The 24,345-nt window shown below is 41.8% G+C and overlaps 1 protein-coding gene across 2 annotated transcripts; it reads left to right on the top strand.

The window, feature by feature from the left end:
• Positions 1–9,744: 9,744 nt before the first annotated feature.
• On the top strand, positions 9,745–14,071 carry ABRACL (ABRA C-terminal like). 2 transcript variants are annotated; one of them, XM_075748228.1, is made up of 3 exons: positions 9,745–9,838; positions 12,309–12,375; positions 13,532–14,071. In XM_075748228.1, exons 2-3 carry the CDS (start codon positions 12,315–12,317, stop codon positions 13,714–13,716), a joined length of 246 nt encoding a protein of 81 aa, XP_075604343.1. In that variant the 5' UTR covers positions 9,745–9,838; positions 12,309–12,314; the 3' UTR covers positions 13,717–14,071. The 2 variants fall into 2 exon arrangements, with proteins under 2 accessions (XP_075604343.1, XP_075604344.1); XM_075748229.1 differs by lacking the exon at positions 9,745–9,838 and adding an exon at positions 10,144–10,194.
• Positions 14,072–24,345: the final 10,274 nt, after the last annotated feature.

The following is a 24,345-nucleotide window of genomic DNA, read 5'->3' on the forward strand; positions in this document are numbered from 1 at the left end:
AGTTTAAATGAAGAGCTACTATATTTTATATGAAAGAAAAACAGAGGCAGCAGCTACCTTTGACGTACAACCTTTTTATCAATAAAGGCTTTTCTGATATTGTCTGTGTACTACAAGAGCCATATATATCTTTATCTATATCTATATCTCCAAATACACTAAATAGAGATGATGCAGTCAAAGCGGCAGACCCTTGCTTTTTTGAATGAGGCATAGTGAAAAAGGAGGCAGGAAACTGTAAGAACAATAGGTCTGGTCCCATTTTCCTCTTCTCTTTATATAGAGATTTTGAAGGAAGTGAAATGGCTCTGTTTCCTCACATCTGACCTGTGAGAAAAATAGCCTGTGCAGTCAGTTTTTAGCTTGGGAACACATACGAACTCTATTTCCCAGTAATGAAATAAAGGATGTATATTCCTTAGAAAGTAAGTGAACAAAAAAACGCCTGCATTTCTTCTGGTGTGAGATACCAGTCTTTCCACCTTCTGTTGGCCTCTGTGATAGAAACATTCTGATCTGTAGAAACCAATTAACTGACATACCAAGTCTTTATTGATGACTATTTGCTATTGTGAGAACCTGTTAATACTGAGGACAATTTGTGTGTTTGCTTAGAGAATCTTTGGTTAATTGATAGAATGGGGTCAACAATACAGCCTTGGTACTTTAGTTTATATGTCTCTTAGCCTGCAGCTGTGACCAGAGAACTATTAATTGTTCCATGTGTCTTTAGCTCTCGAAAAGTTAGTTGTCATCTCTGACCTACTTATTGAAGCTCCCTCTGTAGTGGTGCTTTCTGGAAAGTGAGGTATTTAACTCTCTTCTCTACCATAGAAACACAACTACGTATACATGCAGAGAGTTAGTCAAGTAACTAACCTAAAATAGACACCTTACTTTCGGGTAACTAAAGTTTGGTGAGATGGACACTGATGTAGGGTGTATGCACAGGTAATGCAGTTTAAAAGCCTGACTAAAAATTATGGATCTTTCAACTCCTATCCAAAATCTTAGCCACTGTGCTTTACCCAATGATTCCTTAAAGGCCTGCTGGTTTTTCAGGGAGATTGTTAATTGTTCTCTATGCAGTTCCTAGCAGTCCTACTTTGCTAGCATCTGCAGATAAACAGTTTTCCATGGCTGAGGTACATTCTAGTGCAACACCAGCCATTTTAAACGGTGCGCATCGTGCTCGGCCTTTCTTCTGAAAGGTGCACTGAGAAAATGCCAGCTGAGGTCCAGGAAGTCTTCTAAAGGATGACAGTATGAAAGGTCACAACCCACCCTTTTAAGAAAAAATCAAGAGGTTAGGCTCTCACTACATTTTCCCATCAGATCTCTTTTCTCCTTTGCTTCCACTAGCAAGTGACATAATTCAATAGGAGGGAAGAGGAAAGGTTGGCTGGCTGGAGTCTTTGGCTTCACGTGCCTCCCTAGTACTAGACAGAACTGATCCACTGATTGACCTAATGATCAGGTGCCTCGGTTTTAGAGACTGTTTCTCCAGTTTTCCTCCACCCACAGGACTTCTGTCAACTGTTCTCTTATGGCTCCAGCTATGTGACTAAAATAACTGAGAATAAGTTGCTGTTCTGTTTTTGATTTCCATGTTAAGACCCCACCTCTCCTGAAGGTACTCCCAAGGAAGATGGCTACTGTTTCCTCTGTACCTTACCCCAAATACTGTACCTGTGCCCACATGTACCTTTTCCCTCTGATGCACACGCACACCTTGTTTATGTAGCTGGGAAGTTCGTCATCCTACACTGATTTACATTGCTTACTCTATGATGCAACTGATTGTCTAAAGAAAAAATAAAACTACCCTTCCCATTTCTGTTTTCTGCTAGCGTTGTAATTACAGTTATTTATGGTTTTTAGAGCAGAAAAACATACATAAATTCTGGAATCATCAGGCCCCCTCCCCCCTTGTTTCTGCCAAATTTGCAGAGCATCAGAAGCATACTTTCATGTCTTTTAATATTATTTTATAAGCTTCCATTAAATTCAAAATGCAGATGAACTTTTTAAAATGGAGTAATATGCTAATTCCTAATAGCAGAAGGAAGTTGAAGCAGGTCTAAACTTATGTAAGGAAGACTTGGATTCAGAGGAAGTGCATTGGGAAGTTTCTGTAACAGTTCACAAAGAAAACACTTGTCTGTGTGCGAGACAGCTTTTGTGCTTCCTTCAGGAAACGTAAGGGAAGTGAGACTCATTTGTGCTATTCGTGTGACAGAGAACAAATAACATTTGTTTCAAAATATGACATCACAACGTCCTGAGAAGCAAATATTATTTATATACATGTAACAGAATTACATAGGATAACTGTGAACCAAACAAGAAGATGGTTATACTTAATTTTCTTCACTATGTTTTTAAATCTAATCTTCTCCAATACGTCATAGATGCTTGGACAAAATTTCCTCAAGGAAAAATAAAAAAAGGGTTAGACTTATCACAGAATTTTGGGATTCACAATTACCATTAACTATGCAGACACAAAAATAATGAAAATTCATAAAACTTAGGTGTTAGATGAAGGAAAAAACTGGCACATCATTTGTAATCAAACCATATGGTGTGTTTAAAAGCGTAAATTAATTTGATGTTCTCATAGTACTTCCCTGGTAGATATTTGTCTACTATTTGAAATCAGCATACAGTTTGATCTTCTACACTGTGACAGAAATTCCTCATAGGCTATTAGATCAATAGGTGAGACCATTAGTAGTGCTCTGTGGGAAGCAGCGATCGGAGTCTGATTGTCGTTCTGTGATGCAGTTTCAAACAGGGTGAAATCAAATTATTTAGGGTCAAAAGACTTGTGGCTGCAGTGCCAGTGAAATTAATAAAGTCTGATCAGTTACGAATTTGAACCTCATTTAGATTTCAGAGCTGGCATTACATCTTGAAACCAGAAGAGAATTCTTAAAATTTGACCCTAAAAATACACTTCCCCATATGCAGAAACCAATAAAGTGCTCCTGTACTTGACTTCAAAATATAGTATGAATTCAGTGTAATTGTGAAAATTATCCATTTCAAATGATCCAATGTGCACCTTAAGAACTGCCTTTGAGCTGAGAACCTGGAACGTAGACTAGCAAAATTACAGATTATCCCTAAAAATGCTTATAAACAGGATTGCTGCATTAAATGATTATTAACTGTCATTAATCCAGTGATAAAGAAAGTTGTTTTACCTTTTTTTTGCCAACTATAAACTTCTGTGAGCCATACTTGCATGGCCAGCAGGAGGTCTTGACATTTCACTGAAAAAAAATTTAATGTAATGACTTTTGCCATGACAAGATTTCATACATTAAGTAAATGCATTCTGACAAATGTCAATCCACAGTTCCATTTCAATAAGATTTCCTTCAGGAAAAGATTTGATGTACTTCTGTCGTGAGTCATTATAAATGCCTGAGCTTTAGGAAGGAAATTTATATGAAACTAATAAATAAAGATATTACACCTAGAGCTGTATTTGATGTGGATATGAATAGTAATATTATATTAATGTAACTGTCATCTCTGCTACCATTATTTGACATCTTTATGCAAAGCCAGTATTTTTGATTTCTGAAAAAGTCTCCAAAATGTCAGTATGTGTATGTATATGTGGAGAGGGAGAAGGGGAGGTGATTTTTTCTTTTTTTTCCATGATGCATACCAAACAAGAGGACAGAGGGACTGGATGATTCAGCTGATACCATGCTGTCTGGAGATCAGGAGATATACTGCTGTTTCCTTGCTACAAGAGATTTTGTGATACCAGGAATCTGAGGAAGTAATTAGTTTTCATGTTCCTCTCACAAATATTCAGCTGCTATAGCAAATAACACCATAAAACACATTAAATACAATCAGCTATTTATATATTTCTTTTTTCTCTTTGTAAACTGTCTCCAAACACTTTTTGATACTCTGCTCCCTCAAGACATTACTGCACATCCTCTTTACTTCCCATCCTTTTGTGTAGAGAAGCATCACCCAAGCTCAAAATACATCCTCTATGAATTCTGACTTTGTGCACATTTAGGGAGGTTTTGAGTTCAATCTTACAGTTTTCAAGTTGTTGTCCCAAAAGTGGGATCATTTACCCAGTGTGCAGTACACCAATATACACACAGAGCAGAGGTATTTTATTTATTTCACGCCTGCACAGAGATGGATGCTAGGTGGTAATTCTGCAAAGCTAACATACTATACACAGAATCTACAACATATTTATCTTGTTACAGGATTAGAAAAACCCACCTAAATTTATGCTAATTGGTTAGTAATGACCACATCACCTACTATTGGTCAAGCATATTTAAATTAGCACACATGCTCCTTTGTGTGTGGGTAATTTGCATAGTCCTTTAATTGGGTGGGTGGTCACAAACTCTCCCTGCCACCTTTACCTCTACCTTTCCCCTAGTTACTGCTGATTTTTGTTAACTTCAGGCCTCTCTGGCAATCACTCAGCTCTCAACGCCTACTGGGGCAGGATGTTTCCTTTTTATCAGTTTTTCAGCTCCTCTTCAAGGATATTCTTTAGCAAAGCATGCTTTTTATCAGTCCTTTGGCTCTTCTTCAAAGGTATAGTCATTAGCAAAGCAAGGTAGTGCATTTAACTCTAAATTAAACAGTGTTTAAGCACTAACCCAAACACATTTCTGTCCCTGTAAAGTGGAAAATTCTACTTTAGAGATATCAAAGTAACTACTCTCAGACACATGGTTAGGGTCACCCTGTTCTTCTTACAGTATATGCTGTATAACTAACATTATGGGCCCACTCTTTTAGCCTGTACTGATACAACATCTTTCTGTCATTCTGTGCAGATGTTTACTCTTGGATTAGGTGTAGAGCAAGTCATTTTGGTGATTTACACCAAGATGTTAAGCACTCCTCCTCTTTTCTATTCAACTGTAATAAAGATTCACATGCTTAATTTGGGAAGAAGCAACATTATATTGTTTGGGGCACCTAGTGGATAACAAGAAGGATATGATGCCCTGAGGCTGTTGTTGAAATAAGTCCCCTCTCCTGGACAGACATAGGTGACTAACAGCGTAAGTGAGTAACAGCGTTAAGTGAATCATTCCATTTACCTCAATGAAAGTGCTCATTCAAGTGCCAAGACTATCAGCAGTCACTGCATTTGTATTTGTAGTCTCTCTTGTTCTGAGGCTGGTCCATCATGTTTGCTTTTACATTAAAAGAAATGCTTATGTTTTGCTGGGTTCCTTTTTCAACTCGCTGAGAGAGGAAAAAAAAAGTGGGTTTTTTCGGTTGTTGGTTTGGTTTGGGTTTGTTTGGTCATTATAGGCAAAGTAAAGCTAAGAGCCCATACAATTAATATTTTTAAAACATGGTTTTACAGGAAAATTCTTGGAAAATTTTCCAGAGCATCACTGTGCTTTTCATTTTGGTAAAAAAATTTTCTCCCTTGAAACAACTGCTGACTTAAGACAGAGCGGCCAAGTAAGAGTAACGATTGGACCAAAAGTGATGGAGATGCTTTGGATATGGAGGTTGTAAAAGAATAGAGTGCTATTTTCCTGGTTTTTTGGCTTGTCTCAAACAATATAGTTGTTGTTCTGACTATCCCTAACAACCATACTCTCTGAATATTGCTTACTCCCCTCAGATTTCTATAACAGCATTGACTTGCTGTGATTTTTTCTTTCCCGTTGCAGCCAAGGACCTCGTCTTGTTCTTGAAAAGGATGTCTGTCTTTTTCTGTGATGTTACAAAGTCCACAGGAATAAGGAATGTAGTCAATCCTCTACCACATGAAATCTCTAAATCCTGCAAAGACATATTTTTAAAGACCTGTTTTGGCCTGGGCTTTACGACTTCATGTTGAGTCACAACCCTACAGTGGGTTGTATAATACGGCACGCCCATGTTGAGAAGTGACTCACAGCAGGCCAATGGCACAGATACGTGATGGAGCTGGGCTAATGCAAGTCACATATGCACACTCCTGCTGAATCACAGCACTGTAGTTTCTGTCCAGCTTTGGGGAGGGTAAGGAGAATCTCTGGCACTTCGCGCAGGTATGAGTTGCTGGTGTTAAAGCAAAGGGATGGGATGCAGGCACATGCAGCAGGAACACGTGTCTCTACTAAATCAACAAGTCAAACAAAAATGTGTTGCAAGAACAAAGACCTGGACTATGTAAGAAGACAGATAATACCATCTCTGCTAGCAGTGCAATCTGCAAATCACAGTGGCAGTTCTAATGGTTTTTAGCTGGGGAGGATCTCAACAGAAAACTGTGTGTATGCATGTGTGGTGCATGTATCTGCCTATTCACAAGCATGTATAATTATCATGGTTTAACCCCAGCCAGCAGCTAAGCACCACGCAGCCGCTCACTCACACCCCCCTGGTGGGATGGGGGAGAGAATTGGAAGACTGAAAGTGAGAAAACCCGTGGGTTGAGATAAAGACAATTTAATAGGTAAAGCAAAAGCCGCACGCACAAGCAAAGCAAGACAAGGAATTCATTCCCCACTTCCCATTGCCAGGCAGGTGTTCAGCCATCCCCAGGAAAGCAGGGCTCCATCATGCATAATGGTGACTTGGGAAGACAAACGCCATCACTCCAAACACCGCACCCCGCCCCTCCGCCCTTTCTCTTCCCCAAGCCCCGTATAAGCTGAGCATGACACTATATGGTATGGGATATCCCTTTGGTCAGTTGGGGTCAGCTGTCAGGCTGTGTCCCCTCCCCTGTCACTGCTGGAGGCAAAATGTTGGGTTAAATTGATTGTTTGATGAGATCCAATACATCCACTGTGGTCTTCTCAAGCTATAATTTTTTTAATCTTGCATTACATAATTCCTCTGTTTGACTGCCTTGATGTAAAACTGTGCATCGGGAGCGACAGTAACAGTACAGTGAGATGCCAAGGAAGGTCAAATTAGAATAGTCTGTTTTAAGGTAGAATCTCGTGACTTTTGGGGAGCACTCTTAGTAAATCCAGCTATAATGCATAATGAATTACGAGTCCGATGATGACCTTAACCAGTGATATGAAATATGTATAAGCAATATTTCCATGTCTGTCCTGTGTGCTTGTAAAGGACAATTCTGCACTTTTTTTTTTTCCCTAAAGTATCTTTTTGTGGAAGCAGAACGACCGAAAATCACTATCTCCATAATTGTCACATTTCCTGCTCTCTGCTGCTGCCCCTGACATAATCTATCGCTTAGTCCTGGTGCTGCCCAGCTCATTTTCATACTTTGGCAGCATCACTGTTCCCTTAATTGTCGTGGTAACAGATGACTGATTTACCTAGAATTATTTTAACATTACACAACAAGGAAGGGCCACAAAAAAACCAGTAATGAAAGCATATTGTGTTTCAATACTGTCCTGATGTGTTCCTGGGGGCCAATACTTGGGTACGTAATACTTTCTTTTCAAAAGATAGAACTTAAAGAAAAAAAAATTGTACTTCCTCAAAAAAAAAAAATTAAAAGAAAATAAAATAAGGAATTACAGATTTTTGTTCATCTTTCTCAGATGTGTAGTTGATCTGCTCCTTATAAATTAGGGGCTATGATTCAAAACAGACTTAGAAAATAATTTCTAACATAGATTTCATCATCATCATCATCATCATCATCGTAATACCTTTGGTCTGAAAAGTCCCAAACTATTACTTGATCAAACATAAAATATCCATAACAACAATCAGATTATGCAGAGCAAAGGCCTACATTATTTGTGCAAATGTAATGGTGTTCTGATGATTAAGAAATCTAGAGTGCATGCAGGATACAACGGAAAGCCTGTTGTTAACATTAAAACCAGAAAATAAGCACTTTTATTCTATACTGCTAAATAACTGGAATATTTCCCATATTTGCTAACATACCAATTAGATTCACTTGTAAAAGGTTTATCTCTGATTTTCCTTAAAAGTCTATCCTTTTTACTGTAGTATGCAGCACTGTATTGGCCAACAAAACGAAGACCTTAGGAAAAGATGTATGCCTCAATATAAGTGCATATGGCATCATATGCACAGAGCATCAATGCTTTTCAGCATTCATACACTTTTCTGAGAATTCTCCACTGTCTTTTGATTCAGTTCAGACAGTTCTAAATGTCATTAATTTCATTATCAACTTAGGAATGTAGCCCTTTCAATCTCAACTTGTTTTCGCAACTATCAGGGTTTGTTTTTTGGAAAGAGTGCTCCTTACTGATGTTAAATACAGCAAATCTGTTGGGAAAATGTCTTGATATGCTATCACCTTTCTTGAGCAGAAAGCACCATGGGCTGTTTTTTTTTTTTTTACTAACCAAAGATTCTATTACTGATAAATACTGGCTATCCTAAGGAAAAGTTAATATTTTAATAAAAACACCAACATTAAAAAAAATCCCTTGGTAAAGGAAAAGGTTTGGACTGCAGTTATACATCCCTGGAGTGATAAAAATGTGATCTTCCTGGCATCATTTCCACTGTGCAAATCAATTTATCTAGCTTATCTATCTTATTTATTCTGCCAAATGAGCCCTAGCAGAGCTTGCTGTAGTGGTTCAAGGTGCCGTTAAGCTATTTATTCATCCTTACACTGGGGATGGGAGAAAGTAGTAGGGGACCAACCTGTGGTACAGCTCACAGTCTGAGAAAGTATCCCAGCCTCGCCTTCATCAGCTAATGCATGAAAACGTGAATTGCAAAGGCTGGAAATAGCTTCTCATGTGAACTGTGCTTCAGGGGCAGTCATGCCTGCTAAGGAGGTGGGAGAGACAGCTGGGAAAGGCAATGCCTCGAGCTCTGCCAGTGAGAATTTTCCAGAGACATTTGGCGTGAGCCTTGCCTCTGACCGGTGGGTTGGCAGCAGCCTCATCGCTTTGCAGGAGTTAATGCCGCTCTTAGTTTTAATGCCTGTGTCCTTGAGAGAAGATGTAAACATTTCTGTGAGGCGAAGAGTAACCAAGAGACACAAGAGCAGTAGCGAATACCATGAAACAAGATGGAAAAAAAATAAATTGCATTGTCTCCACAGTGTAGAGTGCAAGGACTTGGCTCTGAATGAAAAATTAGATAAACCAAAACATGACTTTATTGAAGATAAATTATGTTAAACTAGCTCATTCACTTTCTCTGGAAAGATAACTTTGTCTAGAAAACAAATGCAGGGTATGTAACAGCGTGCAGCATGGTGTCAGCCGAGGAAGCCAGTGGAGATGGGAGAGTACGAGGCACAGTGACTGGAGGGGCACAGTGGAAGAGAGGGAGTTACTGAAGGGCCTTGGAAGGCGGTTTACCTCACGAACTCACTAATGCCTTTGTCACGAAAAGAACGAGTCGCGCTGGCGGAACCTGCAGCTGGCACAAAGTCGGGAGTCACCGATGTGGGAAAGAACGATGTCCCCGCAGGGAGAGAACAGCACGGCCCTTTATCTGGGAACGCAGGGCCAGCGCTCGGCTTGCAGCTCGCCTGCTGCGAGGGGCCGAGGGAGAGCCGGGCCTAGCGCCAGACGCGGCGTGCCCGCCGGCCGCTACCGCGCAGCAGCCTTCGCACACCACGGCAGAGAGGGATCCCGGCAGGGCAGGACCCGGCCGGGCCACTCCTATTGCAGAACCCAGCGCGGCCGAGGGCGCCGCACCGGGGCTGCGGGGGGCTCAGCGCCGGGAGGGGGCTGGGCCCCCGCGGCGGCCGGGCCGGGCGGGGCGAGGCGAGAGGCGGGCGGAGGTCGGGTAACTGCCGCCCGCCCCCTCGCCCTGCCCCCGCCTTCCGCCTGCCCCTGACGCGGCTCCCGCCGGCGGGGGCGGCCCCTCGCGGCGAGAGCGACGGCGGCAGCGGGTGAGTGGCCGCGGCGGCGCGGAGGGGGAGTGGGCTCGGGCCCGGGCCGGGAGTGCCGCGCCGGGGGGAGTCGTCCTTCCCTCCGCTCCGGGGAGAAGGAGGTGCTGCTCGGGCAGCCACCGGCAGCTGCAGGCGGCTGCGGCTGCCCCTTGCCCGGGCGGGGCCCGTCTCCTGGTGCGCCCTGCGCAGGCGGCGGTGGGAGCCCCGGCCCGGCCGTGCCCCGGGCAGAGGCCGGCGGGGAGGGGGGGTCCTGGCCGGGGGGTGCCTCAGTGGGAAGGGGACCGCGCTCTGTCCCCAAACCCGGGCCCACCGAGGAGCCATCTTTTCAGGTGTTCGCGGTGTCTGCAGCGAGAGAGGTAGGTGCGGTTGGTTAGAGACGTGTTTGTGCTAAATAAGCGTTAGGTGAATTTCCAGCAAATAAAGAGAAGTTTAGTTTCCGTACTGCGTGCTGGAAAAAATCATGCTGATTTTCAGCAATGTATTGGCATCAGAAATATTAGAGTTTAATAGTTGGCATGTGCTACTGATAGTTGGTGTATCGAGCATGTGACAGTATAAAGTAAATATTTAAGTGTTCTTAAAATACTTAGAATCCCTTCTTCCTCACGCCTTACACAGCCATGGTTTTCTGATTGGAAAAGTGTTGCATGATAATACAGAATTATTTTTTTATTCTAAATGTTGCTTTTTAAATTGGCAGTGTATGTGTATGAGGGAAAAGAATTTTAAATTTATGTGAATTTAAAGAGTTAAAAGTTAAAGTAAAAAAGCCTTTGAAGTTAAAAGAACATCTTTAAAGAGAAGCTGATTATGCTATTGCAATGACCAACATTAAAATTGGCAGTTTGACAAATTAATAATGATAGTGTAAGCTTTTTTGGTAGATGGGTCCTTGGTGACTTGTAGCAATATATTTAGTGGTCAGCTAAACAAAATCTGACAGTCTGTAGAAATCATCCAAGGCAATTACAGTTCTGCAGCCCTGCTGCCATGGCCTTTTAAGGCAGGCTTTTTAGAGGTGGTACCACGGCAGCGCATCCTGTTGCAATGTTACGTGTTAGTCTGTTAATATCCACTTGAGTGTTTGTTCTTACCATGCCTTAAGGATGAAACTGCAGCATGGATGGGGCTTTGCCTGACACCTGTGCTGATACTAAACCTGCTCAATTTTGCATGTTAAAAAGACAGATTTTGCAAGTAAATTTAGGATCTGAAAATCAGACTCTGTTATAAAGGAGTTTTGCTTCTTGGATTAATCATGAGGGGGTCAGGATGTGGAACTATGTCACACTTCTCTATTTTAACTTAACAAAAAAAGAGAAGGGAGGGGAAGCTTTTCTCTTAGGAAGAGTTTGTGATGCATCCAGATGTCAATTTTTTAACTCCACTTACTTAGCAGATCTGTGCAGAAATCCTGGTTTCTTGAACAATAGAGAGGGTCTCAGTGCTTGCTGAGCCCCTTTCAGACAATGCCCAGCTCCAGAAGCTCTCTCTATAGCTTTTGTTCCAGACTGCATTGTTAGCACCTGTGGAAGCTGCGTTTGACCCTTTGCTCTGTCTGTGGGGCCCAGTTTCTTGTGCTTATCTTGATGCCAGTTCTTACTTAAGGAGTTCTGATTGTGTTGATGCCGCGTTGCACAGCAGAGATCCCAAAACACCTTTCAAGTGCCTGCAGTTACCAACCATAGTTGCTTTGCAGCCAAATAGTGTTTTGCGTGACTGTAGCGTTGTGGTCTACTACGTTGCGCATGGCTAAACTGTTGCAAGGCATTGGTGCACATTGGTGAAAACGGCCGTGTTTCACAGCAAAGAGGTGCACGGGATACGTTTGGCAGTGTAGTCGTTCCTTGGGATCACCGTGACTGGAGATAAATGTTGGCCTTAGGACACTTGCATAGTTTGTCTCTGATAAAATTGCACTCTCTGTAGCAGGCATGCGGTAGCTGCTGTATTTCCAGGTTCCGCATGTGTAGACCTGCTGTAACCCGCAGGATGTCTGCAGGATCTTGCCAGGATAAGTGGAAAGCTGTGGTGTGGTTTAAAAGAACAAATCTACCACATATCCCAGAGGGGAATTTAAAGGAAGGTGTTCCATTTTTATTGAGGGCATTGATAGAAAGTTGCAAAGCCCCTGAAGACCTGTGACATTACCAGGATGCTCTGATTCTGTGGCAACGTAAGCTCATTCTCTAAACCAAAAAAAACCCTCCCCACCCCAAACTTCCCACATTTTTCATATTTGTGTTTGGAATGTACTGGGCTTGTAGTTTCTGTTCACTTCCCCTCAGATGTGGAGGCTCTTTATCCATTCAAGACTGAAATCTCGGATTATCCGGTAACCATGCGTCTTCAGGCTACTGGGGTTTACAAGGTGCTGTGACATTCCTGACGAGCTGAGCACAGGCCAGGATGGCACAAAGGATTTACAGGTCTCCTAATAACTTTTGTCAAAATTTATTTTACTTTTTAGACCACAATGAACGTGGAACATGAAATTAACCTCTTAGTTGAGGAGATACGGCGGTTGGGAACCAAAAGTAAGTATTGCAGTATCTCTGACCATATAGATGTCGTCATGTTACACATACATGTATGTATATGACATACGTATCATACAGATGTGGTCATGTTACATCAACCTATGAACTTGGCAAATTTAATTAAAGCAGGCTCAGGTAACCTGAAAACTTGCATATATACTGTTGGACTGTATGGTACTCCCTGTGTCCCATGCTTTAAAGTAGTTTTGTTACGAAGTAAAACGTTTAAGCCTCTGCAGCACAAAGGATGTAGGCCTGAAATCCTGCTCCCACTTAAATTAATTGCAAAATTACCCTTTTTTTAGACTTCCAATACTTGCTACAGCCATCAAAGAAGAAAGTTGCACCTTTTCCTTCCACATCCTTCCTTGGTAGCTTCTGAACCTCAGAATTCATACACTTCAGTTCTGTTCATCATAGTCTTATTTGGAAGGAATTGATCTGGGTGCCTAAAACTAATGCAGGCGTTAGAGGTGTAGTCCCAGCCTTCCTTAAACTTGATTAGAAGGTAGCCTTTTCTCTTAAGATTACTTTTTGGTGTGAAAGCTCCTCTCTCTTTACAGATATTTATTGAATTTGTGGATATGCTGCCTGCTGATGTATTTCAGTTCTGATGCAATTTCATTCAGTTCCGTTTTTCAAAACCTAAACAGATGCATACGTTTTGCATTTTGTATGACTGCATCTGCATTTTAGGAATAACCTAGCTAAACTTAACATATATTTTAAAATTCTTGTTTTGTGTGAGAAATTAATTCACATTGCAGCTTTTTCAATGTGAATCTTAAATATTAATAAGTGAAACAAAATTATTTGAAAAAATATTTTACTATTTTAATTATTTAAAACTTAATTTCTTCCTTATTCTTTGAAGAGGTTCAATAGCCTGTGCTGGTCATAAGTTTCAGGAAGTTATCCGTAAAAATAAACATAGCAGATATGTGGTCCTTGATAGGATTCTCTGGAAAAAAGGGAGAGTCATACCAGGCAGGAGTTCTGCCTACTGCTTATCATCACCATTCATAGTATGTTCCCCAATAAATTGGGAAACACCATGGGGTTTACTTTCAACATTCTGGTTTTTTTTCTTCCAGTTAGGAAATTAGTGGGGAAACAAATCTGCATGTGTTTTCATGTTATATCTTTGATTTAGATGCTGATGGACAAGTGAGCGTGAAATTTGGTGTGCTCTTTGCTGATGAAAAGTGTGCCAACCTCTTTGAAGCCCTAGTGGGAACTCTTAAGGCTGCAAAACGACGGAAGATTGTCACTTATCAAGGGGAGCTACTTTTACAAGGTGTTCATGACAACGTTGAAATCATGCTGCTGCAGGACTGATGCAGTGTTTCAGCAATGCATTGATGGAATTGTTTGAGGCAGTGACTTGCAACATCCTCTGAATAAGGCTGATAATTCTAAGGTGTTTTGATGTATTTTCTATATCTTTATAGTCAAAAGGAAACTGCCCTATTTTGGAAAACATTCCCTTTTATAATTCTTCCTGAAATGGTACTGTATGTGAGTAAGGTAAAAGATGCCATATCTCTCTTTTTTTTTTTTTTTTTTTTAAATCTCAGGTAATGCTCTCAAATGTCTGGTGGTTATTTTCAACATTGAAGGAGACTGGTAATTTAATGTTTACAAATCAAAATGTGCCATGAAAGTATAAAATAAAAGCACATACTTAAATTTATGTAATTCTTACTACTGTTGTTTCTTTTTTTATTTGCAATGTGAAATGGAAGCAAACTGAATTCCTGTAAGAAACATAGTTAAGTAAGTGTACAGAAAGCATGACAGTGAGATAGAAATAATTTTGTAGCACGATTCAATTGAAGAATGACCATCCCTTGGAGTGACCAGATTGTGCAAAAAAAGCCATGAATGATAGATGTACCTTATTCATCTCTGGCAGTGTAATATGCTTTCTATTTTTTTTTTTTTTTTTTGTCCTCTAGACTTTTGAAGAAAGTGGGTGAGGAGCTCCCTGCGTGCTTTCATGCAGTGTTAACCAGAAGATAGTACAGCAGCTTCAGGTTGTGATTATTTTCCTCACAGAAATCGTAATTTCTCTAAATCACTCCAGGCAGAAAGTAGGAGGAGAGGGAAAAGCAGCTCTTTTGATTGTTTTCTAGCTTACTGCTAATTCTTCTTAGCAGGTAAAAATGCTTCCTCCAGTAAGGAGAAAGATTTGCTGCATGAGGAAAGCAACAGTGGTAAGCAAACTGCTTACTGCTCTGCGCTTCCACTTTGCAGCTGCAGCTCTTAAAGTTGCAGGATGGGTGAATTTCCTTTTACTTAGCAGCCTTTTACAAGTGCAAAATGCTTGAAAAGTGTCTTATTTCCAGATACAGGAAATGCACACATGGTTATGGAATCTCTACAAAGCTGTACAATTCCAGCTGCTGCTCCTTTCATCTTTGTTTGCTCTGCTTCGCGCAACAGGAAAACAACTTAAATCCTGTGTGCAAACAGATCTGGGCTGCCTCTGCCTGTGCTGGCCTCGAATCTGGAGAGCAGGGAAGTGATATGCAGAGAAAATTGAGCTGTCTGGGTCCAAGCCAGCTGGAGCAGAGAAGCAGAGCAGGAGCTCAGCACAGCTTACTGTGCCCTGTCACTCTGGTGCAGCTATCCTGCTTCCAGACCTGAGCTGAGGAGTGCCTGCAGCCGTGCGCTCCTCGAGTGGAAAGACGGGGGACTGAGACCCAGGCCCTCTCCATAAGGGGTGAAACCAGGCAGCTCTGCATTACTGGATAACTGCAGTTGTTTTTTCCTGTGTCTCTTGTTTTGTCAAAAGCCTGAGTCCTTGTCTGGGTTCATAGAATAGCCCGAGTATGCGACAGAAACAGAGTGCTTTGTCTGAGATGCTGGTTTTGGCATGGGAGGGCACCAGCCTGCCCCAGCCAGGATATAGTTCGCTGTGTGTGTTCGCGACAGCTCTTTAAGCGCAGAAGGGGCCTCGGTTTTGAAAATTTAGTTTTAAAAAAAATCCCAGCAAACCCAGTAAAGTTAAGGCTCAGTGCTGAGTTGGAGCTCAGATGGGACTATGAAGATACCTTTATCTCTTTCTGGCTTTGGGCAACCTGGTCTAGTGGAGAGTGCCCATGGCCGGGGGGTTGGAACTAGATGATCTTTAAGGTCTCTTCTGACCCAAACCATTCTGTGATTCTATGAATCTCTCATTTTGGATTTATCTTCTTAACAATGCTAATAAATGTATTCAGGGCTCCTGGGAACACTGTGTAGGAAGAGACAGAGAAACTTGGCACTGAAACAAATCCATAACAACCAGAGGAGAATGTGACTCTGTACTGCTTTCAGAAACAGAGGGAAAACAAATCTCAGCTCCTCCAGGCAGAAGAGGAACAACATGAACAAAGGTGTATATCCAAGAACCTGCCCTCAGTGCAACGCTTAATGTGTCTCCTGGCCTTAGAATTGTGTAGGTATCTTCACGTCAGGTTATATACAAGCACTTTTGACTTTGTTTGGCTTTTTTTTTTTTTTCAGAGAAAATCTAATACTATCATTGCTTCCTGTGCATGAGACCACACCTCTGTTAAGCAAATAATTACCACAGGAAATGGACTGGACACAAGATGTAGTTCCTGGAGCACTTAACACAATAATAGAAAAGTTAACTATGGGGAAGGCATTACCTATTTTTGTAAGCAGTAGGGCAATCAGCAGTCCCCTGCGATGGGTTCATGGCCTTGCCAGCCATGGGTCTGAAGGAAGCCAGGAGCACCAGTGATTCCAAAACAGCAAGTCATTCTCCTGACTGCTGGGAAGCAGGAAGATACAGAGATCTTTGACAACAGTATAGACGAGTTGTCAGTAGGGCGGTTACCTGCCTGTGATAATGCTGGGAAATTAGTGCAAGAGTAGCTTAGCTAATTCAGTCTTCATCTATATAAGATCCAAGAGCATGGTGGAACCTTGAAAAGAGGTTAGGTGAGCTCCAGACAAATCTAGCTGGTACAATTTAAATGTTACTGCTGTATGACTTCAGCAGGGACTGTTGGAGTAACTGATGGAGTACAGTGTATACACTTACCTCAGCTGCTTCCATGCAAAGTCCAGGGACTGGAGGTAAACGTGCTTTTCAAAGCGGTTTTGACTAAGCTGTGAAGGTGTTGAGATGCAGGTTTGCGTAACTTCTGGTGAGGGGTAGTAACATCTTAAACTTCGCAGCTATTTCTCTTGTGCACATAGGTTTTTGCTGGGCACTTGAGCAAAGGAAGGGTTGAAATGTATGTGATATTATCTTTTACATGCCTGTCATGTTGGAATGAATTTTAAAAATGTGTGTTGTGTTTTGCTTGTTTCTCATCTCCCCTCCAAAGCTTTGCTGGAGGTTTTCTTTCCACTTCAAGGGATTTCTTTCAGTGACAGCAATGTTACTTTGGCCATTCATATCTGTGTAAAGTTGGTTATCTTTATTTAGTTTCTTTGTACACAAAAACACTTGAAGGACAGAACAAGAGTAAGAGGAGCAGGAAGTTCTTACATGCTGAAACTGATTATATTGCCACTGATACTTAGCAGTTTTATTTAAAAATAGTTGGATGTTGCAGAAATAAAATGAGACTATTGCCTGAAAATCCTCTGTCTGATCATCATATGGTGGGAATCATGGTTTCAAGGACTTTAAAAAAGCAAAAACCTAACGTGTTTCTTTTGGAAGGTGGCAAAGTCAATTATTTTGAAAAATTCATGTTCTTATTCATGTCCTTTTCAAGCAAATGTGGGATGTTTGGTCTGTAATGGATCTTTTTTTTTCTGATGTGTGAGAAAGCAGTTCTTTCCAAAGCCAGCCATGAAGGGCAGAACTAAATATGAACAAAGCAATTTGAAGGAAAATGAACCCCTAGACCAAAAAATATGTTGCAGTGCTCTGACAGCTGTTTGGAGCAGGTGATCTGTCTAGGTTGAAGAATGTGAGTTTGGTGACCCAGTGATATATTTAAGCCTGAATACCTTTCAGGACAAAAGTCAGTGTGACATACTTTGTTTTGCAACCCAAAAGATGATGATATATGCAAAAATACTCTGTTGGTTTTTTTTCTGCTTCCCTATAGAGCAGTCAATTTTTACTTTGAAAACTGTCCAGCCAAATTCTCCCCTTTGGTGCATTTATTATGTACCAGAGAAAAAGACAAGGATAAAAGAACTGCTTAGTGCTCTCCAATACATGCAGACAGGATCCAAGTCAAGACTGTTAATGTTACAGGTGACACTTAAAAACAACGGTCTGCCTTTGCTCAAAGGTCCAGCACCAATACCAACTTAGATCTCCTAAGGATTTGATTTTCAAGGCAAGATATCTTCAGCATTTTTATCTGAAATGGCATTCTCAAAGAAAATTGATAGCAGATTGAAGAGTTGCTCCAGTACAATGATTTCAAGGAATCTGTATGGTCAATTTTTCTAGGTACTCCTTCTTAAAAAGAAAAAAGATGGATGGGTTGGTTAAGTGCTTGACAGTGTTTCTAGAAAGCTGGTGTATTTAAGATCTAGTTACATAAACCGCTTAATGTGAAATTGTTCTAATAAAGGTTTCCTGAGGGTGGCAGTTCAGTTTAGTTCTGCCACTCCGAGTACAGCTTTAGCCACAAATGCACTGTAGATGCATATTTAAGCAGCTGAAGCTAGTCTCTTGGCAGGTATTTTGAATAACGCACCAGAAGCAGCGGCGTAGCCTAGAAGTCATTGCAGCTTATGCTTATCTCTGCCAGAGCACCTGAGCAACTCAAGGAGGTTAAATACCAGGCTGGTAACCTGGGGAGGGAGTAGTGTGATCTACAAACACGCTCCAGAGTCTTGTCAGATCAGATCCAGATCAAACCTCCTTTATGAGAAATGCTTAGAGTCAGACGCGAGTATTTTCCAGTACAGCATTGTCACAAATATAGCAGCACTATGTCCGTGACCTTGCTCCTTTTTGGAGCTTGTTCCTGCACAACCACTGGAAGATGAGTGACACTAAGAGTCTTACGGCCACCTTGTCATGCTTAAAGCTGTTCTCCAGAGAGGACAATAGTACGTACTGTATATTTGTATGTGCATATCATGCATCTGTATTGGTACAACAGGTACTCAAAACCTGACTATTTTTTCCCTAGTTGGGAAACATTCAGTGAATGACAGTTGTGTTTGAATGGGAATATAGTGAGCTGCATTTTCTGGTCTTTGCTAAGTCTGCTAAATGCCACAGAAGATCACTTCAGAATAATTGAGAATTAGGTCTTTTGTGAAGCTTTGGTGATAGAAGATACATTAATGCCAAGTCTTTATTAGTCAAGAGGCCTTGGTCTGTCTCTGCAGCTAATGTTCTAAAAAAGCTTCCTTTATAAAGTTGTATTTTGGAGCACAGTATGATTTTCTTGGAAATCTGCTTTCAGTTAGTTTTCTTAGAAGAAAAAAAAAGACATAATGGCAACAGCAGTTAAAGATACACCACCGTTCAGCAGGACTTCAGCACTATGTAGCTGATGACACTGAAGTCAAGATCCAAACATGGAAATAATTGCATTATAGGTACCTTCAGTGGCACTGGAGTACTTAAATTCAAGTATGTGGCATCCACAAGGTTCTCTGATAGCTCCAAGTCTGCAGGCATCTAAGGTTTGATTGGAAAACTTTGCTGGGAACCTAAAATCATGTGAGCCTCCATATACCCAGAGGCATCGCCACCTTGTCTGTGCTGAACACCAATGTGCCTGTCCCAGACTTATGACCACAGGGGATCAGCACATGCTCATGCCTGAACTCCCCCAGGATCCGTACTAGGAAGCATGGACCCTGAGGAGTCCTCAGCCCGGTACAGAAATACCTGCAATTTTCTTAAGAGTCCCCTAAGAGACCTTTCAGTATCTTGGCAGATTCTGGCTAGAAGGGATGGGAGCATCCGCAGTGGGTGGGTGCTGGTTGCTGCTCAGCTCTGCGTGCTTCCTCCCTGCGTGGCACGTGGTGTGCTGAAAAACATGTCAGCAGATGAAGAGAAATCACTGTATAAAAAACTGTGCCTTGTGCTCCTTGGGAAGTTAGTCTGTACTTCTGTGGTAGTGAGACCAAGGTTGAACGGTTTGCTCAGAGCCAAGAGTGGGATTCCCTAACCCATGTCTTACTTTGTGTTGTGGAAAACAACACACACTCTGTGTGTTTGTATTTGTATTGTATTACACTCAGGCAAGCCCAGCCATCTGGCCCGATAGCGGGCCATAGTGGGACTTCTCAGAATTGTTTTCTTCTCTATAAACACATTTGGCAGTTTATGGAATCACAGAATATCTCGAGTTGGAAGGGACCCATAAGTCACGTATCAGCTCGGTTCCCTCTCAAATACCTTGCACGGTGAGAAAAAGAGCTCCCAGTCATGCTTGGGATCCCATTCATAGATGTGCACCCTCGTAAGGGTCTTGACAACTTTGTTGACATCACTGAACACATCTCGTCTTAAAAGTATAATGATAATGTGGTCCAGAAAACAAAGGGTTAAAACCCCAGTCCACTGTCATCACTAAGTTTAGGCCTGTACCCAACGTGCTTCCCTGACATTTTTAAAACAGCAAAGAGGGCAGGCTTTGCGTTTGGATGTAAGAGTCAAACCTTCCCCTCCGCGGCAGGATGTGGTGGCGGGTGACAGCCGGGGGTGAAACGCACCCTGGACTTCTGCAGAAGGGAAAACGAAACCAATTCACTTCAGCAGAAGCAAGAGGAAGTAAATTGTATAAATAGTGCAAAGCAAATGATACTGTGAAGTTTTGTTTTATTGCAGTCCAGGCTGCTAGTGATCATGCAAGCACATATTTTAAATTGCTATGTTGATAATCTCCATTTTCAACAAAAAAAGAAACATTGCTGAAACAGTCTAGAAAAATCCTGACTTGAGCCATACCTTGCAAGCTGCATGTGTTGCTCCCAAGTCTTATGACACCGTCCTTTAAATTTAAGAAACAAAGCTAATCATCTTCACATTATTAGTTATAGACAATGGCAATAATCTTGGCCAGTTAATGATGTCTTGAGGGTAAAATGCTGACAGTTGGCAATTTATCTATTTATAATAATTTTTAAAATGGCAGTGCCATCCCTTCACTCCCACTCTACCTCTCCCACACACACTCAGCATTTTATGAGTCAGGCTGCAAAAAATATCGAGAGGTTGATGTAAAGATGAGGTTTTGGAAAGTTCTTCTGTAAAGAATGCTTGAGGTGGCGAGAAGCTCAGGCTGAAACTCCTGAGTGAGCCTGAGGTCCGGCTGGGTGCTCAACCGAGTTCTGCCCATGGCTGCAAGATGGGGCTCTGCTCTGGGGCGTCGCTGTCTCTTACCTGGGAAACACCCACATAGCTGCTCTGTACCCGGTGGTCTGCAGTGTGAAGGGTGGGCATCCTGCCTCCACCTCCTGCTGCTCTGAGATGTGGCTTTTTGGGTGACTACCATCTCTGCCATCACTGGAGAAAGCAAACTGTGAGTTTGTGTCTCTGTAACAACAGCAGTCCATTTTTTTCTTGTTTTAGGTTATATCTCTAGGGTAAACATTTAAATTAGAATTACATCCCTCCTTGTTCTCTTCCTTCCCCTAAAGCCCAAGCAGCATAACCCTACCTGTTATATTGCAAAATATCTCCATCTTTGCCTAATGGGTAGACAAAATAACCTCTTGAGAGATCTTAGCCTATAAATCATAGAAAAAGTTCTTGTAAAGGCATCTGATCACAGAGCCCATCCTTGTGGCTTTCCAGGTAGCACCAGTGATACCATGTATCCAGGTAAGTATTGCTTCTTTGAAAGTGCATGTTATGCACCACTAACCTAGTCCTGACTGGAACATCTGCTTTACTGATGTAATGGTGCAAATGATTGTATCATCTAAACTTACATTTAGTAGCTTTCCAAATAACTTCTTCTTGTCAGAATTTGTTTCTCACAAATACATCAAAAAAGTTTTAAAAAAAAAATCCATATAAGACATCGTTTTGCACTGGAGGGGGTGGTGAGGTGAGAGAGGCGGAGAGAGAGAAAGATGGTGCAGGGCTCTTTCTGGATCTCAGCAAGAAAGGCCCAACAACAAAGAGATTAATAAAATAGCCATTTTAATAAGATAGAACAAAGAGATGAACATACATAGTGTGTAATTCTTATGTGCCTTCAGATGCTGGGCACCCCACATCTACGCAGCATCGGATAGGCCGCAGATGGATTTTCCCATGGCAGATACCGCCAAGGAGAAGTTCCTCCTTTTTTGGTCCTTCGCGCTATTAAATAACTTCCTTAGAAGAAAACGACTCTATTCCTAAAGGGTGTTTGCAGGAGGACTTCTCGCTGCACTTTCAGATAACGGCAAGGCCAGGCGGGTGGTACCATCACGGGTACCAAGCGGGAGCTGCCCGCAGGCTCCTCCGTTATAACAAGGTGGCTGGGTTTGTCCCGTGGCCAAGGGATCTGCGCAGCACGACGCAGGCTGAAGCCGCGCTGGACGTGCGGCACGGCACACGCCTGGGACTGCTCAGGTTCACTGTCATGTGGATGACCGATTCCTCGACGCACAGCGATCTCCTGGTCAGGATCACTACGCAGATGCTTTGAAATCTTTAGTTTGTTCTTTCTAACAAGCTGCTAAGCTACTCCTTGGCTCACCCCCAAAATGAAGTCATTTAACGTACCGGTGGTAATGGGGAGAAAAATTGGAGAAGTACTTTCTGTTGTTGTTTTCAAGTTGAGTAACTGGTCTTTCAGAAAACGTGGGTGTTTCACATGTTGGAGTGGAGCTTAAAAACTGTCCCAAGGAGAATTTTGCCAAATGCAAATTTTCTGTTACGGAAGAACTATATCACGTCACACAGAGTTAGGATATTAATAGGTACCTAATCCTACTGGGTGTCATGTCCTGTTTCTGTGCCTTCCTATTCTTACAAAGACTTGGTCTTTTCTGATTTGCAAAGCTGCCAGGCACTCTAATGTCAGCCCGTGTTGTACTGACCCATGCACTTCTTTTCCACCCTGCCATGTCTAAACTATCAATTCACCATCCACGAAGCAGACTGAGGGAACTGTGGTTACGGTCAGGGAGGAAATTTGTAGCAGCATCAGGGACACGACTGAGTTTTATTTTGTAATATTCACTTGCTTTATTCCAGAAGACATGCTTGCTCCTGCAGTCTCCTGCCTTTGCAGAAATTTCATTTCCTACATGGTGAAGCAAATGAAGCAAGGATCCTCATTAATTCCCAGTCTTGCTTCTTATCGCTGTTCTCACCATATGACAAGATCCCTGTGGAAAAAAAAAATAAGAACGTTTAATTAAAGGTTATCTTCTATTGCACATATACAAGGAACTAAATTAAGGCTGCATGGAAGGTGTCATTTATAATTCTGGAGTGTTTAACCTCAGTCTAAAGCATATCGTGTAAGTGCTGTATGTAGGAGCATATATACATATTGATAAGCACTATCTCCATATCGATAAGCATTACACATTCAAGTCCTCTGTGAGGAAGATGGATAAGCAGGGTCTCACTCTGAATCCATGTATGAGTTGCTCCTGGTAGCGCACTCCGTCCTCCCCCTTTGGAAGGGCTCGAGCTCAGTTATTTTGGCAGGATCTTGGCAGTGCAAGTGCAGATGGCAGAAGGACCGCAGCAACCTGAAAAACAGCGTTTGTCGTCCAAGCTTGAATGGCGCTCCATGGAAGGCAGGCAGAGCACTTGTCACCGCTCCTCTCCAGACTTGCAAAGGCTTGCTGTGAGGCAGAGGTAGCAATTGAGCTCCTCCAAAAAAAGGCCAGATATCTTTTGCAATAGCAAATATTAATCAAGCTAAATATGTAACTCTTCACAACCTGTGCATACAACTCCCGTTTGCTCTCTCCTATCATCTTTACTGCTGAACTAAGTCATGGCAAAAGGCAGGGAAACTTCAGAAGCAGCAGCATTTTGGTATGCTTAGAAATTTGGTAAATGTAGAAATGTGTTTTATTCTTTTCTCTGTGGATACAAAATGGCTTTTAGAAGCCAGTGTAATGTTTAAACACATCCCGTCTGATCCAGTAACGCTAATTACATCTTGCTGAGCATCACCAATTGACAGCTGTTTTTTCCTAAATCCTTTTTTTAGAGCTTTCCTTTCTTAACATTTCCTATTAGCACAGTACTAGGTCTCAGACAGTGCAGGTCTGGCATAAATAATACATAAACTGGATGCAAGCTGTGTTTTCCCTCCAGTCCTCAAGATTGCCTGTGAGCAAGGTTAGAGGACAAGATGGTAAAGATGATAATGTTTTCCTACTCCAGGGCTGATGCTGCTTGTAGGAACGAAGCTGCTACGCTTCCATTCTTTTTCTATTTCCATTTTATGTAACTTCCACAGTTTTGTGGGTGTCCTTCATCTTTCCATCTTTTTCTGCTTATTATAGGCTGGTAGTCTCGTGGAAGCAAGAAAATTCTCTCTCCAACTTCTTTCTCCTTGCAGAATAAAGCATTCGTTCACCGTGGCTTTGCATCTCACAAAGATGGCAAAATGATGTACAATTACTACTAGATCAGAAAAGGTGTTTGTGCTCAGTTTGCACAACAGCAGGTGATTACACCAAGTGCAAACTGCTGTACAATTAGGCCCAGTGTTTCTAAATAGATGCAGAGCTAGAAAGGGTGAGTTTTACTGGAAGTTTTCCAGCAGAAAGTATTTGATCTTGCAGCTTGTACTTTGATGTTTGTTGAGTATGTCTCAATCAGAGCTGTAGGACTGGGCTCAGCATATTCAATGCAGTTTGAATCTTTCAAGATCAAGTCTTTTTTCCATTTCCAAACCTGATGGTTTCAAATCATCACATTCCACCGTAGCTGAAGTGATTTATATGTCTTAGCAGTGCTGCAAACTGCAGGCTTCTAACCTGGAACTCTCCCCGCAAGGTATTAATGCTCCCCAATGATTTCAAATCACTTCACAGACTGTAAAAAGGGCT

Source organism: Balearica regulorum, chromosome 3 (genome assembly GCF_011004875.1).
Source record: "Balearica regulorum gibbericeps isolate bBalReg1 chromosome 3, bBalReg1.pri, whole genome shotgun sequence".
In the NCBI taxonomy this organism is placed as follows: Eukaryota; Metazoa; Chordata; class Aves; order Gruiformes; family Gruidae; genus Balearica; species Balearica regulorum.

Excerpts from the sequence above, each read along its gene's own strand:
- ABRACL (XM_075748228.1), top strand. The coding sequence starts at position 12,315 with ATGAACGTGGAACATGAAATTAACCTCTTAGTTGAGGAGATACGGCGG. Across the intron at positions 12,376-13,531 it reads ACGGCGGTTGGGAACCAAAA|ATGCTGATGGACAAGTGAGC; the intron begins GTAAGTATTGCA and ends TCTTTGATTTAG.